This window comes from Nicotiana tomentosiformis, chromosome 11, assembly GCF_000390325.3.
Source record: "Nicotiana tomentosiformis chromosome 11, ASM39032v3, whole genome shotgun sequence".
Taxonomy (NCBI): domain Eukaryota; kingdom Viridiplantae; phylum Streptophyta; class Magnoliopsida; order Solanales; family Solanaceae; genus Nicotiana; species Nicotiana tomentosiformis.
In genome coordinates, this window is record NC_090822.1 from 33,603,217 (window position 1) to 33,623,114 (window position 19,898).

The window sequence follows — 19,898 nt, forward strand, 5'->3', positions numbered from 1 at the left end:
AAATTATTGACGTGTCCTCTCTAACTTCTTCCACTTAATTAATGGCATATTTTCATTTACGATAGAGTTCCAAACCGAGACGTGCACTTAATTTACACATAACTCGTTGTACACTTACAAATAGGCCAAAGTCCTAAGAGTTTGCTTTGTATCTCATTATTATATGGATTTTACAAAAAAAAAATTAAGGATCTTTTAATATATTGTGGGTTTAGGCCACAAAAACCGTTAAAGCCGCTCATCCTTGAAGGTGATTTAGTTTCTTCTGGATCAAATCTGCTTGGGATTCAAATGTTCCCAAATAAAGCCTAAGAAATGGCTACATTGTACCATAAGTACCGTTGGTAACAGAGTACATATCGAAGTAACCAGTTCATCAGACATAAGCCCAAAGAAAGTAAAAAACGTGAAGAGTACATGAGTAATTTGAAAGGGATTAAGAAATAATACAACACTCTAAATGTAAATTAAAGTAACCCTTCCCAGCAAAAAAAGAAGGAAAAATGGCATAATACTCTAGCAAAATCGGTTTTTAACCATTAGCTGGTATCCAAAACCCGTTAACCCAATTAATCCAGATTTGCGCTTAGGCTCACTAATAGTGTAAAGACACTGTCTATCAAGAAGTTCTCAATTTCCAAGGCTCGAATCGAAGACATAGTTAAGGGACGAGAAATCCCAACCATCGTACCGCTAGCAAAAATCATTGGTCACGTTAGAAGCCGGAGGAATCTCAAAATGCCAAAGCCTTCCTACACCTTTCACCAAATTTTTTCTACACAAAAATAGCTCTGCATAAACTTTCTCAACATTACGATCCACATCATGCAAAAATATGTGTGTAACCCCAGATCCTTTCCTATTCCTTGCCATAACAGCAGCAGAATAAATAGCTGACATTCTTCCTGGTGCTTTATCAAAATAACCTTTAGGACCATCAATCATAATCATGTCCCATTCTTTATCGTACACTTCATTAGATAACATGTCCAATGCTAATTTACATTTATGGTTACCTCGTAAGAATGATTTCTTAGCTGAACAATCTGATTCCTTATGGTAGTGTTCGATTAATTTCTCTGCATCCGACAACTTTGTCCGATAATTCACGGTGTTGGTACGTAGGAACGGCACGACTTTTATTACGGCCTTGACCCATTTCGGATCTTCCTCTAGGAATAGCGTGGTGCCACGTGGATTTATAGACGCCCACATAAACGAGTCATGACCTAGCCCGAATACCAGAAAATTACACGGGGTTAGAGATTTGAGAATGTCGAAGGATACCTTGATCTCGTCCAACGTCTGTTGTGGTATCACTCGTGACGTGGCGTAATGTAGGACGGCGTCGACTTTGAGTTGTTGGGACATTATATTATCGTCCTTTGTTGAGTTCGTGTCCGGGAGGATCCCCGGACTCACTAGTACTGGAACTCTGCAGAGGATAGAATTATTTGACATTTGAAATAATATGGAAATAATTAGTGTGGTGCAAACTAAACCTACGATTGCTAATTTCAACATGTTCTTGGGACTAGTGTGAAGAAGATGGATTTTGGAAAAAAATGGATATGCTAAGGAGAAATTGTCTCTCCTCTCTCTATCTCTCTTTATTGGGTGCGTTAGTGAAATTTTGAACAGAGAGAAGGTGAAAAGATTTAGGTATGACACCAATTTTGGGAGACTTCATCTCATATTATGTTTCAATGAAGGTTTTTGGAAAGACTATAGGTTGCAAACAGACCTTTAAATATATGCTTTATGTTGATTGCCTTTAATATATTGAAGGTATAAGTAAACCAAGTGGTTTCCTCGTTGAATAGCTAGTGAATTACACCATGTAAAATGTCCCATATCTAATGTTTGTGTTATTATTATAGAGCAAGTTTTGAGGAGCCTTAGCCTCTCAAACCGTCCAAGTGTCCGTCTTCTATGATAAATTGTTACGAATTTATGATATTGGATTTCAAATAATTAACTTGGAAATATATGTGAAAATGATTTCTAAGGATCAGAAGTCTATTTCATTATTACAGATTTTTTTTTCTTCTTCTTTTGCATGTATAACTATCTGCAGCCATGATTAATCCACATTCGCACTGTGTAATGCCTAATAAAGTTAAAAAAACGCTTTCTATCAGAAATAATCTCTATTCCCATGGCCATTGACAATTATTTTTTAACTATCTAAATTATTTACATCAAGTTTCAAGTCCAATTTCTCTTTTACCATACGCTTCTCTTTTTTCTTTTTTTTGGGACTCTGTGTGTGTGGGGGTATATTTGGTTATGTTGATTCAATTAAAACGAAAATGTAGAAACTATTTGATCATTAGCAAAATGAGTAATTATCTGTTGAATTGTGCTTTGCGAAAAAAGAAGAAAAAAAGTGCTTAGCTTCCAAACAATCAATATAGTTCCAGTTTTGGTTATTGATTTTCAAACCATTTATGACCGATTATTGTTCGTAAAATTAAGAACATCAAATAAACATATGAGAAATCTGATAGAAAATAAGGAAAATATATTGAAATAATGTGTAGATAAAGAGTTTATTTTGCTTAGACCATGACTAACAATGTCAATTTAGGAAAAGCTACATGTTCTTAATTTGTTTCCTTTCTTCTCATAAAACACTTTTGTTTTTCAACATTCAATTTCTTCATAGAAGAAGTTCTTGAAAGCATCCACATGAACAGCTTGAAGAATAATTGCAACAGTCAAAGATCCATCCCCTTCTTTTCCTGGAAGTATCACACAATCACCATCATATTCATGAGTTCCAGGGCTCATATGTATCTCTTTTCCCCACCCAAAATCCAATCCTAATAATGGCAAACTTATCCAACTTATAACCCCAAGATTAGGGTTTCCATAAAAAGGACCTTCCTTGCTTCTAAATGCATGAATATCTTGATATTTTGACAAATCCTCCTGGTTTTTTAAGAAATCAATCGTCGAGTTTGCGTAATCACTCGTCACCATTTTAATGGCTGCTCGCACCCTTCGAGCAACATACTCCAATGGCCTCGAGGTAATGTCACCCGAGACGCCATTGGCAATAACATCAACTATGGCATTGCCAAAATAGGATTTAGGCAAAGGTGGTTGCATTATATTGCGTATGTTAACACAAATGCATAAATTAGTAGGCTGCTCAAATTTATGACCTCTTGCCTTGCATACACATCTCCATATATGTGCAGTCACAACTTCATAACGTGTGTAACTACGCCCTTGATTACCTTGGTTCGCCTTTTTTCTCAACATTTCAACTTGATGTTTTGTAAGTTTTAGCATGGAACCCTTTGTTTCATTTTTCTTCTCCTCTTCACTGCTGGACTGTCCAAGCAAAAGTGGTGGTGGATTAAACTGTAAATGCTCAAACGTTGGATATGCAATTGGAGGTTCCCCTGCTCGGAGGAATTTTCGATCATGAAAAGGTTCGTTCCCTAATGGCTCTCCGCGAGCAAGGCTAGCCCATTCGGTGAGGAAGTAAAGAGCACTTTGGCCATCAACTACAGCATGTGATATTGCAAAACTCAGAGCAATACCACCACACTGAAACTTAGTAAGCTGAACAAACAACAAAGGGAGTTCATCAATTGGGATTGTGTAGTCTACACGGGGAAACAAGCTGTTCGAGTCAGGGGATGGCGAGAAATCGCCAAGATCATCTAGTTTGGCTTCGGTTTCAGCTTCCATGAGCACGACTCCCGAGGCATTACAGTCGAGCTCGAGGCGGGACCCAGCGATCCATCGCAAACGACCAGACAATGGATAGAAGTGTACTAATGCTTTGCTTAGTGAGGTCCTGAGGGTTTTGATGATATTGTCTGTTGATGGAAGACAATCATGGCAAAACCTGTAGTAATAAATGGTTGGTACATGAGTTACAGCAAAAGTTTGATCACACTCCGATAAGGAGACAGTGCCATTCCATGTTGCCTCTGCTGGCTTCACTACCCAGTGGTGCTTCAAGCTAACCTTCATTCTGTCCTAAATATGTATATCGTTTTTGGTTAATCTTTTTATTCTTTTATTGTTATCTTGACAGAGGAGAGTGTGTGGTAGATGGTAGTAGTATTTAAAGATATAATCGAACAGACCAAGTTTCATGGCCAAATTTTAAGGTAACCACAAAGAAATGTGTTATTTGTATGATTTTGTTTCGGCCGTGAAGTACGTTAGTTAGTTAAGGTAGCTTTCTCATGAACAGAGTTATTTTCTCAAGAATGTACATGCACAAGTCTTAAGAGCCAACTAAAATAAAAATCCAAACCCCTCGAGAAAAAATAGAAAAGGATTTAAATTATATATATTGACTATGTAAATAACTTTTATATTACTGATTTACTTTTATTTGTAATATTAGTGTAATTTAACCGGTTGTAACAAGTTACTCATGTAGCTATCTTTTAGGCAACTTGATAGTGTAAAAAGTTTCTTAGACTATCAGTATATAAAAGTAAAAGCCGAAAAAAGAACAAAAGGGAGAACCTTTCAAACGCCAATTTAACAACGAAAACTCCTCTTTCACACCCTTATTACATTCACAACTCAAAGGAAATTCGTTCATTCATTGGTAAGGGAAACAAAAGGTGTTTGTATAAGGGTGATTTGAGCCCATTAAACCCCAGATATTTGATAATTGAGTAAATGAAAGCTTTAAGTTCTCAAAGCAGAATCAAACAGAGCAGCCAACCTGCACATGAACTAGTTACTACCAAGGACAACCAAACCTTTGGAGCAGTAATATGCTCCCATCTTGATCTGAGACAACTGATGCAACCCCCATAGACAAATAAAAAGAGGCAACAAACATGCGTATGAGATTTGAACGTCAACCCAACTTCATAAAGAACTTAACATGAATACAATTGTGACAGCAACAAGGAGCAAACTTCAAACAAGTCGGAAATCAACAAGGTGGGGAGAAAGAATATAACTATACTTTCTTCCAAGATTATCACAGAACTCGAACTTCCTCTATGGTACAAACTTTGTGCGTCTCCTGCCCCACTCATCATCATGCAAATGCTGTCAATATAGTCATCATATTAATACTCACAAAGAGCAAGAATAAGAGTACACTAATATATAGGTATTGATAAACTCTGTCCAACAATGACTCATATAAGGTGTAATTTGGTATTATTAGGAATCCATTAACATAATGCCTCCAATATAGCTATAGAGTAAATGACATAAGTGAGGATAATGACTCTTTTTTACTGACAAGTGAGCATATTGACTCTTAGTTTACATGATATGCAGCTGATGCTACTAAGAACCTATAACAGAATTTGCAAGAGTTCTCATTAGATGAATATTAATTGATAAATATGCCGAGTCACCCAATTGAATCCCAATGTGGTGAACAAGTAGCGGTGCAAATTAAAGTTAAATAATAGACAATATCTATTCACTCACATTATTATTCTCGTTATATATCCACAAACAAGTATGCACCACCAAAGGGAGAAAGCAAAGTACTCATGTTCATAACAATTAAGCATAGGAACTTAGTGCACCCCAAATCCAATGTTATAATTTAATGAAAGCAATTTTCCTGTTAACAGTGGTGTATGCATGTAATGCCCCGAAAATCGTTAAGTATTACGTTCTGGTTCAAGCCCCAAGTAGACACACGCGTGTTCGAAAAGTTTTGAAGGTGTGTAATACCTAATCTCATGTTTGTAAAGTTATATGGACATCTATAAGTGAGAAGAAGTAGTTTGGAACAAATAGAAAAGGTTTAAGAGAAGAAAGCGAGCATACTCGCACATGATGTAACTTCAAACAATCATATCTCCGAATGCATTACGAATTGAGCTATGAGCTATATATCAAATGAATTTTCTCAGAGTCTAGTTTCTAGTTTCCAGAACATCAAACCATTTATCATTCCAATATTCCTACAAGAAGTTATGACTTTTTTCATGAAGGGTAGCAGAGCAAAAATCTGATTGCGAAAAGAATTACACTGATGTGAGGCCTTGGGTGACGCGGCAGGCCAAATTTGGGCCAAAAATTGATAAAGTTGAGTCTCTGAATATCCCCCTTACTGTGGCGCCCTAGACGACGCCCTGGACGACACGGTAGGACAAATTTCGGCCCGTGAGACTTTAAAACGCGCAAAATAAAAGGGCATTTCAGGGAGAGAGAAACCTAGTTATTTCTACAGTGTTTTGAAGAGGTTTTTGAGAGCAAGAACGACCTAGGGCTTTCCCAATCCGTCCAAGGTAAAATCCCTACCATGAATTCAAGCTAAAAACAAGAGATTAACATCGTCTAACACCTTCTAATCCTAAAACATAGGTTTTCACCCAAGAATCAAAGAGTTCTTCAAGACCCAAAACCTAGGGTTTGTTGAGGCATCGCTCAAGGTAAATTTCGTTACTTCCTAATATTAAAGTTAGTAACTTTACAACGTATTATGATTAGAAAATGTGAAAATTATGGGTGGAAGGTGATGGAAGGCATTAATGGTTGTATATAAACTTGAAGGAGAAGATGGGTGAACAAGATTGATTGATTTAATGGCTACTCCATAAATATAGATTTTGGAGCATTGGCATTGAAGGGAAAAATTGAACATTCGGTTAGAGGTAAGTCAACGGCTAGATAAGAATGGGCATTGTATATTGCTTATTTGCTTACCTTACATTTCAAAATAAACTATATATATACAAGTGAAAACCTTTAAGACAGAAAAAGATTAAATAGTATGACTTGTTGTAATTATTTACTTGTGTGCAATTGTTTGATTATGTGAAGTTATATGTATTGCTTAGACCTTTAGTTCATATTTAGAACAGAAGACGATTGGTTTCTTGATGTGCTATGATTGCTTGTTTATGGGCAATTTCATGTAAGTTCAGATTCAGAAAAGGAAATTTGGTCTAGTGGACACTTTATCCACGAGGGCCTAGTGTGCGTGAGTTGGTCTAGTGGACTTTATCCACGAGGGCCTAGTGAGCGTGAGTTGGTCTAGTGGACACTTTATCCATGAGGGCCTAGTTTATTCGGATACAAAAAAAGAGAAATAACCAACCTCCCCAGTGTGAGTGACACGGTGGCCATTGCTAGCTACCCCACATTTACAGGTGCTAACACATTTAGATTCAGATTCAGAAAGGGAAGTGGCCAACCTCCCCTAGTATGAGTGCCGCCAGAGACTTGAAGGTGCCATTGTTTGTGGGAGATAGGCTGACACCCCTCATGTGTGTCCCAGATGCTCATGTACGCAGGGCCACCATGTGCAAAGTTTTCAAAAAATTTACTTTTTTAAAACTAACTCAGTTTTCAGCTTCAATTTTATATATCAGTTTTGATTCAGCTTTCAGCTTTAATTCAGTTATAAGATAAAGACCCGATTTTCAGTTTTAGCTTTTAGTGATAAGTTTTGATTGAATGTTCTGAATCAGTTTTAGCTTTGTATGAGCAATTATTGCAAGACATTAGTTATAGTTTCAGAATGAACTATATATATATATACAAGTGAAAAACCTCTAAGGCAGAGTAAGACTAAATAGTATGACTTGTTGCAATTAATTACTTATGTGCAATTGTTTGATTATGCGAAGTTGCATGTATTGCTCAGGCCTTCAGTTCAGATTTAGAACAGAAGATGATTAGTTTCTTGATGTGCTGCGATTGCTTGTTTATGTACAACTAGTTTTAGGGTACGCGCTTTGCGAGTGCACCTATATTTATGAGTATATAATATTAAAATTGAAAATTATATTTTTAAACAATTTATTTGAGTTAAAAATAAAAATTAAATAAAAAATACAAGTTCCTGAAAATAATGAATATTAATCAAAAGAGGACTTTCTACATATTCAAGTAATCATTTCTAATTGCTTTTAATGGGTTTTAAAGTCCTACAAAATAGGACTTCCTACATAAATGAAAAGAGGACAATTTTTTCCGTACTTTTAAAGTAAACTCTTTACGCGTCCATCCCATATTTATAAGTGTATATTTGACATGCAATTGTTATCTGTCATTTTAAAAGTATTTATTCAATTTGATGTTGAGTTAAAGAGTATCAGAATTGTGGAAATTAGGCTATTTATATTTAATTATAGTATTTATTAGAACATATATTTACATTTTGGTACATAAATTTGTAGAAGGCGTGTTTGATTAAAGGATAATGGATATTCTATTATATATACCCAGAGAATCAGTCATAATTTTTCACGCAAAATATTTTTCTATTTCTTATTTTTACTAAGTTAATTAAATTATATAAAATTTATGACTTTTAATTCTATGACCGGTTATAAATCTAGAATTAAGGATAAGGAAAATTGAAGAAGTGTCGATCGACTTTACTGAAAAATATTACTTTGTCTTTCCTATTTTTAAAATTTTTACTAAGACGGAATTAATTGGTTATAATTTTGTGCCAAAAAGTAATTCAAATATATAACAAGTAATAACTACTTTGTACTTATTCTCTGTCGATTGGTTTTTTGGTATTATTTGTCTTTTACAAACTATTATGTTACAGAATTCAAGAAACTTTTTTTTGCATAAATACATAAGAAAGAAATTAATCCATAAAATTTAGTTGATATAAAACTCCTAAATATTAGGAAAAAACTTAAATTCTCAAGAAAAGTATTATCTACTGATAAAAGACAACCAATGTCAAACAAATTGATAGTTTTATTACTATCATATCCTTGTTTGAATTAGAAATTAATAAGTTAACAACCTAATTTGTTCTTAGTTTAATAACAAACTTTGTATATCAAAATAGGAATTTGAAAGTGCATGTCTAATCGTGCATATTCAATTTTAAATCATAAATAGTGACTACCATGTTTGTAAGTTTATATATATATACTGATTTTGGATTTCTAAGTACGAGAATTTTTTAACTGTTTCAAATAAGGAAAAAATATTAACCAAATTTTATTTAAAACAAAAGCCCTAAGTATCCAGGAGATAATTTATGACTATTCATAAATATTAGGGAACTAAGTAAATAATCATTCCTAAATATTAGATAAACATAAATGACTATTTTGTCTAGTGTGAACTCTATTTTTAAAGGGTAAAAAAGACGAACGACATTTTGCTAAGGGTCTTCGTGCTTTTAATATGGTATAGATTTCATGTACTGCTAAGACTTTCTGATCATATTCAAAAAAGGGAATTTGGTCTAGCGGATACTTTATCCACGAGGGCCTAGTGTGCGTGAGTTGGTCTAGTGGACACTTTATCCACAAGGCCCTAGTGTGCGTGAGTTGGTCTTGTGGACCCTTTATCCATGAGGGCCTAGTTTATGACTTAATTCAGATTCAAAAATGAAGAAGTAGCCAACCTCCCCGGGTGTGAGTGCTACAGTGGCCAAGGCTAGCTACCCCACCCTTACAGATGCTTAATACGTTTAGATTCGGATTCAGAAAGGGGAAGAGTCGAACCTCCCAGAGTGTGAGTGCTACCAGAGGCCAGGATAGGATAGTTATCCCACACTCGCAGGTGCCATTATTTGTGGGAAGATAAGCCGATACTACCCCGTGCGTGTTTCCAGATATTCACGTACGCAGGGCCACTATGTGCAAAGTTTTCAAAAAAGTTATATTTTTAAAATAACTCAGTTTCCAGCTTCAGTTTTAGATACCAGTATTGACTCAGCTTTCAACTTTGATTTCAGTTATTAGATACAGACCCGGTTTTCAGTTTTAGCTTTTAGTTATAAGTTTTAATTAAATGTTCAGAATTAGGTTTAGCTTTCAGATTAATTAGTATTTATTATATGAATTGCCTGCTCTAGTTGTTGCACTTTATTATATTATTTATTTAGCGTATGCTAATCTTGCCCTCCGCTTGGGGGAGGTGAGTCGACGAGACTTTATGGGTATCTTTGGTGGTACTTAGCCCGTGTTAGCTTGCCACATCGTGTGGCAGGTGTTGAGTTTGTAGGTGATGAAGCTCGTGGCTACAAGCAGATTTAGTATACTCAAATTCCTCAAATAGAGGCTCATGACTTTGTTAGTGGGTTTAGTTGTCAAACATGTTAAAGTTTATGTTATAATTCAGTTTTCGGACGGTTATTATCTTAAGATTTATTTTATGAATTTCTTGGGTATGATGTTCAGTGCAGAATTTTAGTTAGTTAGAACAGGGCTTACTCTACAAGGAAAGGTAGGTTGAGCGTCATCACGTCTCACCCCAATTTTGGGGGCCTGACAATGCAAGGATGTTCTAAGTTGATCGGACTCTTCACTTTCAGTGCCGCACCCGTGTCGGGACTTTTCACTTTCAGTGCCGCACCCGTGTCGACACGGCGTGGGTGTGGGTATGGGTGTGGGATCCGTGTCGGATCTGGTCAACCGATTTTGGGTACTTTGACCAAAATCAACGGAGAAATTTGGGACAAATACAATGATTTTTGAAAACAAATCAAAAGTTAGGGTGATATGGAAGAAAATGGAATACCTTGTATATATAAATTTCTGTGTCAGTCCTTTTCCTTTTATCTCCTTCTAAAATTCTACTCTTGTTTAATATTTTCTCCCTCTCGGAATACCTTGTAAGTTTTCCACATAATGTCTCATAATTTAGACATTTTTATAACTCTATTTTTAAATAATTGAATTATTTTTAGCCAAATCTCCGCACCCGTATCCGTACCCCGAATCTTTAAATTTAGATCATGAAGGATCTGACCTCTAGATCCGCACCCGTATCGGACACCCGCACCCGAGTCCGGGCAACTTAGGGGATGTTGTGCAAACTGTGCAACTCGGCTTGTATGCGGTTTGGTATGGCTGTAGAGACTCTACGGCTTTAATGCTTGTTCCAAATTGATGTTGACTTTACATCATTTACATATATATTTGTGAATTTCTCCAATGAAGTAGTCAAATGATCCCTTGAAGGGAGGGTGTCTCACGCCACTGCCTGTTAAGTGCGGATAGAGCAGAACGATTGGAGAGGAATCCTTCTTTTTTTTTTGGTAAAATAATTTTATTGATGATGGGAAGAAAAATCTCGTATACAAATGGTATACCAATAAGAAGAGAATCTACAAAGAGAAAGATTGCAAAGGATTTATATTATCAGCCCCAACTTTGTCGGGGACTGAGGTATAGTTGATTGAAAATGTTTCAGTTGGGTTGTCTCTTTTAACATCATCGTGCAAACCACATCAAAACTCTCGTTTGATGTCCACACAACATGTTACCTGCTCTAAAACACCCAACCAGAGCCTACTTTTGAGTAAAATTGATGTAGTTTGATGCAGAGAGGAGGCACAAAATTAATGGAGCCACTAAGCAATGGAAGAAGAGACACAATCAAAGCAGAGTTTGAACATTCAAGATCAAGATCAAAAACCTGATTTAATAGTGAACTTCCCATATATCACAAACAGATCCCCAGCGTGGATAAAAAACCTAACATCACTTGTTTTACATGTTGGTATGTCCTTCATGTGCAGGTAAAACTGTAAGCACTTTGAATGTTCTAACCTTTATTAATATTCTTGTCTACTCAGTACACAACGATGCACCTAAGAACTTTATTGCTGTACTCTTATTACTATATTTCTACAGTAGCTTCCTGAACAGTTAGCTAAGATTTGCTTTCTATTATCAGTAAATTACATATTAGATTGCACATAAAAATCTTATACATTTTTTCCCCAAATTCCAAAACAGGAGGAATATAGTAATATACAGTAGGCACAAACCTCTTCGGTAATTGTTTTTCTTTCCAAGTTTTTGAAAGAGTTCTGGAGATTAGGCCTAATTCTTTCTCAAAAGATTGTGTTTTCACTTGTTTCGAAGACTTTTTTTCCTTTCTCCTGCCCAATTCACCCTCTTTTTTAGCAAAGATGAAAGCACACTCACTCCTACACCCTCAGCCCCTACGCCATCCCAACCCTTTCCTATTTTCAGTTTTGGGGATGTGCTGCAAAGAAAGGCCTTTTGAAAACAGTGATACTGTTAATTGAAAATCACTATTTAACGCAACTTCCGATATCAACTATCATGGCCCGCCCACCCCCACCCGTCCTCTATACAAATTCATCATGCTCATCCTCCGTAAACCTTCCCCCTGTCAGGGCACCGCACCCTTGCCCCATATCGTTTGACCCCTTATCTTGTTTGCCATCTACTTCGTCCTTTCAAATTTCTGTCAAAAGTGTGCCTATCAAACTTGTTTTGATTTGTCATTTCTGAAATAACTTATAACTCAGACAGTTTCGAGTATTTATTTCTTTTGATCAGGGAACAGATATTCTGATCAGGTACTTACATCTACTTTGTTGAAGTTTTGGGCATTTTATTCCTTCCAAGGTTTTTGGTCTTTTTACTATTTGATATTCATCTTATGATTCATTGCAAACCTTTCAATTGAAAAAAACTTTTAACAAGCACCTTTGGATCGACTATTTCTCTTTTTCTAGATCTTCCAATCAACTAGTTCTCATGACATACAACAAAAGAAATTTAATGGGGAAAAAAAGGAAAGATAAAGACAATGAGGTGTCCACTATTTCCAAACGTAAATGTAGGCCAAATTAGTCAAGTCATTCTAATCAATAGAACTCTAATTGTTCATTCTCCTGACTCGCTTGATAATTTTCAGTCCACCTGGCTGAAAACCAACCATCAAAAGAAATAGAGTTCAGACTGATTTGATTTTGAACTACATTTTGCAAGTAACTTTTTAAAGTTCCCTTTCAATCACACAACCCTCTTCTCATATCACTTTCCTTTTCTCATCCCTTTCCATTTCAGATAAACATAAAATTAAACTGAAATAAATGCATCAACAATTCCATTAAAGAAAATTTTCAACCTGGCACAAAAACAACAGAAAACTGCAAAACATTAACCTTTCAAAAATCAAATTTGAGCGCTAATGATTCGTTGAAACTTCATTTAATATAGATCTTGTTCTGTTTCCAGCTTTCCACCAAGCATGAATGTTCGCATTGTGAATGCCTAAGAAATGACTGAAAATCGGATGCCAAAAAGATAACCAATTGCTAAATATAAAAAAGGTACCAAAAAAGGTTTGGCTGATTTTAATTAATACCAAAAACTGTAAATTTTATTTAATTTACAGTAGTGTCTTAAAAGATTGAAGAACAGAACTTGTTGACATGCAAGAAGAACAATGAGGTGCAGATTATGAAATCTGTCCTACTTTGTATACCCCATTGTACTACTTTTTTGCTCACTGTCTTGTTTATACTCAACAGGAAAGAACTGAAAACCAGTTAGTTTGTATGTACTAACTAATAGACATGGAATGGATCTAATTAGCATTGCCCTAAGTAATGCAACTGAAGTCAGGATATGCACAAGACCGCCTTCCAAAAACCACAGCTTATCACCCCAAGATGATGAAAGAAAAATGTAATATGATATCAACATAATTTGGCGTCATTCAAACACTTCCGAAAGAAACGGTGCTCCAAACGTGAATGGTGTTTTCGAGAGAAGTATTAATGCTTCTTTTATTACTATTGTGCCTAAGAAAGAAGGCGCATCTTGTATGAGAGACTACAAGCCTATCAGTCTCGTGGGGAGCATTTACAAGATTATTTCTAAAGTGCTCTCGAACAGACTCAAGAAGGTTCTTGACGTGTCTGTTTCGTCCTCCTAGAATGCGTTTGTGGAAGGTAGGCAGATCATAGATGCTGCTTTGGTGGCAAATGAACTTGTAGACTCCATAAGGAAAAATAGAGAACCCGGCTTACTGTGCAAGTTGGACCTTGAGAAGGCTTTCGACCATGTCAATTGGGAGTTTCTGGATTACATTATGATGCGGATGGGGTTTGGGGAAAGATGGAGGGGATGGATCAAGTTCTGCATTTCCTCAGTCAGATTCTCTGTCCTGGTTAATGGTAGCCCGTGTTGTTTCTTTGGCAGCTCCGGAGGTCTCAGGCAAGGTGATCCCCTATCCCCATGTTATTCATTCTAGTGATGGATGCTCTGAGTAAAATGATGGATCGTGCGGCGGGTGGAGGCCTCTTGAGAGGATTCTCAGCTCCGATCGGGGTGCTCAATGCCCGAAGAGTCTCTCATTTGCTTTTTGCGGATGACACCCTGGTTTTCTGTGATGCCGATATGGACCGGTTGACCTGTCTGAAGCAGGTCCTGCAGTGGTTTCAGATAGTATCAGGACTCAAAATCAACCTCAGCAAGTGTGAGATTTTCCCGGTGGGTGAGATCGCTAACATTGATGCCTTGTCTCATGTTCTCAGATGTAAATTGGGCTCTCTTCCCACTACTTACCTGGGTCTACCATTGGGCGTTTTGTACAAGGATACTATGGTTTGGAATCCAGTCTTTGAAAGGGTTGAAAAAAGATTAGCAGGCTGGCAGAAACGGTACTTGTCAAAAGACGGTAAGGAAGTGCTTATCAAAAACACTTTGTCGAGTATCCCTACCTATTACTTGTCCCTGTTGCAAGCTCCTGTGAGCATCACAGAAAAACTAGAGCGGCTTCAAAGGAATTTTCTTTGGGATGCGACGGATGAAACTAGAAAGTTTCATCTAGTGAATTGGCAGACAGTCACTTCCTCAAAAAAGTGGGGTAGACTTGGAGTAAAAGATCTTAAGGTATTCAACAGAGCTTTGTTGGGGAAGTGGCTGTGGAGATTCGGGGTAAAAGAGCATGCTCTATGGAGGGAGATCATAGTAGAAAAGTACGATTCCCCAGGAGGGGGTTGGAGGACCAAGGCAATCACAGCACCGTTCGGGTGTGGCATGTGGAGGAGCATCATGAAAAACTGGGAAGCTTTCTATGGCAACATCACTTACAGGGTGGGAGATGGAAGAAGAATCAGCTTTTGGAATCACGAGTGGTGTGGAGAGGATACTTTGAGGGTCTCTTGCCCCCACATCTTCAAAGTTTCAAACCAGAAGGAATGGATGGTCCAACAGATTCGCAAGAAGCATGAAGGGGATAGTATAGGACCTCTCTTTTAGAAGGAACATGCAAGATTGGGAGATTGCGGAGCTCCAAAATTTATTGGCACTGCTATACGGGCAAGACAGACCCTATCCATCTTGCGATTCTTGGAGATGGGGGTTGCGCGGCGATGGTTTATTCACCGTAAAGTCCTTTTACCAGAGTATGTTGGTGAGAGAGGAGGCTACTTTTCCATACTCCTCGATCTAGATTCCTAAGGCGCCCACGAAGGTGTGCTTTTTTGCATGGCTAGCGGCGAGGGGAGTGATCTTGACAACGGAAAATCTACGAAAGAGAGGAATTACACTTGTTAGTTGGTGCTACATGTGTAAAAGCTCAGGGGAAGAAGTTGATCATCTTCTGTTGCATTGCCCTGTGTCCTCGGGTATGTGGAGGGCAATCCTGAATCTTTTTGGTGTTCAATGGGTGATGCCAAACACTGTAAAGGAAATGCTATATAGCTGGGCCAGTTTCTGTAGAAGAAGCAAGCAAAAGGCGTGGAAGTTCGCCCCGTTAGCTCTCATGTGGACAGTTTGGGGAGAGAAATAGGAGAGTTTCTGAGGGGATTGAGTCTCTTTTTTCACATCTTAAGAATAGTGTTTTATCTTTGATCACTTTTTGGTGCACCCATATAGCCCCTATTTGTGTAGAAGATTGGGCGTCTTTTGTAGAGAATCATGTTCTGATGTAAATTCTCTACTTTTTGGTATACCACTTGTATACGGGAGTTTTTTCTCCCTTTTGATTAATACAATTTACCTTATCAAAAAAAAAATGCGGTGCTCCAAAATGTCAGGTGATTACATCGCTGACAGAAGTGGGAGTTTAGTTATTCAAGATAAAAACTCAATAAACGGGCTAACTGCTCGAGGCAAAGAATTCTTTACTGCACGGGTTTCAATACATAGGAGGAATGTGTATTACCATCTTGGACAAGACGAGCTCCATTAGTCTATTAGTAAAAGACAGGAGACTGAAAGAGGCGATACAAATATAAGTTGGGATTAGAGCAATCTGAAAAGCACTAGGAGTTCCTTTTTAGGTCAAACAATTAGAACCCTAAAACCAGTTGATCTTAAAGTAAGAGAAAAGTGATAAGAAGAAGATGGAATGACCACCACTACATCTTTAGCTTTCCAATTTTTACTAATACAAGCAAGAAAACATTACTTCACAATCCATTCTTCAGGCATGTATGGCTAATAAGGTCGTGTCCTGATCCTTTTCAAGAAAAAATAAAAAAAAGAAGGTGGTGGCCTAATTGCTGCATAATGCTCAAATATCGCATGCATATTTACACCACTTAATTATTTAACATGTTTCTCACTAGTCAAAGTGTATCACGAACTATGATCAATTTACTGTTTATGTACTCTCAATGTCCACATTTTAGAACTTTTACAGTTTGTTTTAGATTCTAGATTTCTTCTAAAGTGCATATAAGCACGGTGTGCGTTAGGTCCCAGGTTTCACTGCCGAGCATAGGAGGAACATATTAGTCTTCGTGACCCTAATGTCATGCAAAGGCAGCAAAACATAAAGGCATCTTATCTTCACTACATTCACATTATCTTCACTACATTCACATTAGCACTAACAACAATAACAACAACTACTACACGTCAATCTCAAACAAGTTGGGGTCGGCTATATGAATATAAAGCCAATAACAGAAAGCAACCCTCCAGAGCGACATTACTAAAATCAACTGCGGATGAAAAAAAAACCACCAAAATCAATCAATCACTCAAACAGTATCGCAGGGCTGCTGCATTCTGATCTACACTTGTAGCTTACCATAACAAACGTGTCTCTTAAAGTGAAAATGACATAGAAGATAGGCCAATATCCCCAAGTATATAATCTATTCAATCTAACAGCCTTTTTGGTTTAGACATACTAATTAAGTCAATATTGTCACCAGAAAGTTTGGTTACTATACGGGCATTTTTGGCTTGGATCAATTTACATGGTTTAAACAAATATTTTATCAGTCACAATCAGCGCCTCGTTACTCTCCAAAAGATTCAACTTTTTAGCATATGACTAACCATCGTTTCAGTGAAACTGATTAATCTTTAACCAATTATCTAATAATCAATTTCCTAAATAAGTCAAACCAAACAGGCCTGGATAAAGTTCACATTTTTATACTTGTTCCCACATATTTCTCTAGGAAAAGATTAATCTTTCACAAATTACTCAATAATCAAAAATCAGTATCTCAATCAAAACCAAACAGGATAATCACAATACCAAATGAGAATGCAATAAATGATTCTACAGTATATACTTATTCAAGAATTAAAAAAGAATGCAACCCATAATGATGAATTAAAAGAAAACCCAGAAACAAAAACGATCCAAATGAAGGGGAAAAAAGGACTTACGAACTCTTTGACGATTCCCTTGTAAATTAAGACAGGGACAGCAATACCGAAGATACCGACAATAGCGAGGTTCCGGCGAGTCCAGCGGAAGTTGTGCTCAAGGTTCTCCCTCGCCGCTCCCCATTCCTCTATCCACCTGTTCTTGTTATACTCCATTCCCCCTCCCATTCTCTCACTACAGTTTTTCTATGTGAAGCTGAAAATGATATGCTTTGCGGAGGATAAGACAATTTACATTTCTTTGAAATGACTGGAGTGCCCTTTTGGGGTTGTCATTTGAGGGTGTACTTTTTAACCATCTGACTATGAGCTAATTGACGGAAGCGTTTTTTATTTAGAAACTAGTGAATTTTTCCGCGCGTTAAAGAAAATTATAATATGTCTTAATAATTATTGTTAAAACTTTTAGAACAAAAAAAAATATTTACTCTTTGATCACTTTTATCTTTTTTAGGCTCCCACTGCAACCCTATCCATTCTTCTAATTATATTCTCAAGATTGATACCAAAAATATCCAGCCTAACAAATTCAACATCACCTGACAAAACAGGAATTCTCCGTACAATAAACTGTTGGCACTCTTAAACGGTAATTTTAGAGCGTCACCTTCACGCTCTGCCCTATGGCGCTGTCGGACGGAGTCGCACTGGCGCGTACTACCAACCAAACTGAATCTCCTACTATGGCTAACCCAATTGTTGAAGGAATTGCAAATATTCCAACATATGCTACCACAATCACCACTGCTACACCTACTCATATCACTACCATCCGCCATCCCAGAGAACCAGTCATTGCTAGGCATATCACTCACAATGGAATGCCTGCAGTGATCTTCAAAGCCAAGGATTGCTACAGAGTAATGGCTGAAGAATGTAGACTCACTTTTGTTGGAAGATTTTTGAAACCAAGGCCCCAAATTGAAAAAACTAGGTCTACATTCAGAGAGTTATAGAAAGCGACGGACTTCAGAAGTGGCTACAAAAGTGGACACTGAATTTCATACCAGATGAAGATATTCCAATTGTTCATGTATGGGTTTTACTCCATGGCATTACATTTAATATGCACACTTGGCATTATGCCAAACAAATTTGTAGTGAGGTTGGTACTCTACTAGCTCTAGATGCTGCGACATGGGGTAAAACTAGGCTAAGTATGGCCAAAGTTAGGGTGAAAATTGATCTGCTCAAACATATTATAGTCACTGTATATGTGGGATTGGAGAATGAGAACACACCGTTAAAAGGGTTTACTCAGAAAATCGAATACGAGAACATCCCTAAGTATAGTAAGCAGTGTAAAAAGCTTGGGCATAACCTAATGAATTGCAGAATTCTTGAAAAGAAAAGAGCTTTACAAATAGAGAAAAACAATAAAGATGAGAACTATATACAACTGGAAGAAGGGATTAGTGGAGTAAAAAAAGAGAAGAACGAAGAGAGAGGGGAAAATAAATGAAATCTTGAATTATTTACAAAAGAGAACAACAAAGAAAATGATGAGCAAACACAAAATACAATAAAGGGCAAGTCTTTGGGTAGTGAAGCTAATAGAGAAGAAAGAACTGGCCAAACAATCCAAATGGGGCCACAATATACTTTGGAGACTAAACAAGATCATGATATTTATTTGACTAACGAAAAAGATATTAAATCCATAGCAGTAAGAAGTGAAAAGAAAAAGAAGAACCAAAAGAAAATCCCAATGAAGAAAGGTAAGGTAGTATTCAAACCAGTTCTTAGGGGCAATTGTCACGACCCCAAATTCCCTCCGTAGGAGGTTGTGATGGCACCTAGTCTCTAAAACTAGGTAAGCTTAATAATGCGGAATAATCACAAATATCTGAAATAAATAAACTACAATTCAAATAATGTTTCTATGTATCAAGGTCTAAAAAAAATAAGGAAGCAACATAAAATGATAGAAGGGGACTCCGGAGTCTGCGGACGCTGGCAGATATACCTCGAAGTCTCCGTGCGCAGGTAACTCACTGACGTCTAGACTGATAAAATATACCTGGATCAACACAAAAAAGATGCGCAGAAGCGTAGTATGAGTACACCACAGCGGTACCCAGTAAGTGTCAAGCCTAACCTCGGTAGAGTAGTGACGAGATCAGGTCAGGGCCTACTGGAGAATAGATAATGACATGGAAAAATGTTTAAACAATTTAATAAGATAAAATGACGGTAGAAATGAATCAAATAGTATGTCATATTTAATGACACCAAATAATTTCAAATAATATCTCGTGGAATCAAAACATAATTCCTTTCAACTTTATGAAAATCACAACAATTAATTGAAGGCAACTATGGCCATAAATCAATATCTACAAGGGCACTACCGAGCTACCGCCTCGTAGTCCCAAATCATAAATAAATTCACAATATCTCATTTTCTTATATCACCGCGGGAGCCTTCACAATTTATTTAAAGAAAAGTATTTTTTCCGAAATAGCCTCTCGTGTTTTAGCCACCCTTATCATACCGCATGACTTCTAGTAGTCACCTTTACTAGCCACGCGTATCAAGCCACCCTTATCTCA

The 19,898-nt window shown here is 37.0% G+C and overlaps 3 protein-coding genes across 4 annotated transcripts; all 3 read right to left on the bottom strand.

The window, feature by feature from the left end:
* Positions 1 to 359: 359 nt before the first annotated feature.
* On the bottom strand, positions 360 to 1,843 carry LOC104118515 (arabinogalactan O-methyltransferase 1-like). Its single transcript, XM_018778375.3, has one exon. It carries the CDS (start codon positions 1,522 to 1,524, stop codon positions 694 to 696), a length of 831 nt encoding a protein of 276 aa, XP_018633891.1. The 5' UTR covers positions 1,525 to 1,843; the 3' UTR covers positions 360 to 693.
* Positions 1,844 to 2,507: 664 nt separating this feature from the next.
* Positions 2,508 to 4,063, bottom strand: LOC104118516 (spermidine hydroxycinnamoyl transferase). The gene has a single exon (XM_009629768.4). The coding sequence runs from the start codon at positions 3,991 to 3,993 to the stop codon at positions 2,647 to 2,649; it is 1,347 nt and encodes a 448-aa protein (XP_009628063.1). The 5' UTR covers positions 3,994 to 4,063; the 3' UTR covers positions 2,508 to 2,646.
* A 767-nt stretch (positions 4,064 to 4,830) lies between these two features.
* Positions 4,831 to 17,555, bottom strand: LOC104118517 (uncharacterized). 2 transcript variants are annotated; one of them, XM_009629770.4, is made up of 2 exons: positions 17,346 to 17,544; positions 4,831 to 5,040 (listed from the first exon to the last, which is right to left on the bottom strand). In XM_009629770.4, the coding sequence occupies exons 1-2, from the start codon at positions 17,511 to 17,513 to the stop codon at positions 4,990 to 4,992; spliced, it is 219 nt and encodes a 72-aa protein (XP_009628065.1). In that variant the 5' UTR covers positions 17,514 to 17,544; the 3' UTR covers positions 4,831 to 4,989. The 2 variants fall into 2 exon arrangements, with proteins under 2 accessions (XP_009628065.1, XP_070044106.1); XM_070188005.1 differs by lacking the exon at positions 4,831 to 5,040 and adding an exon at positions 12,395 to 12,831 and having other exon boundaries at positions 17,346 to 17,555.
* Between the last annotated feature and the right edge of the window lie 2,343 nt (positions 17,556 to 19,898).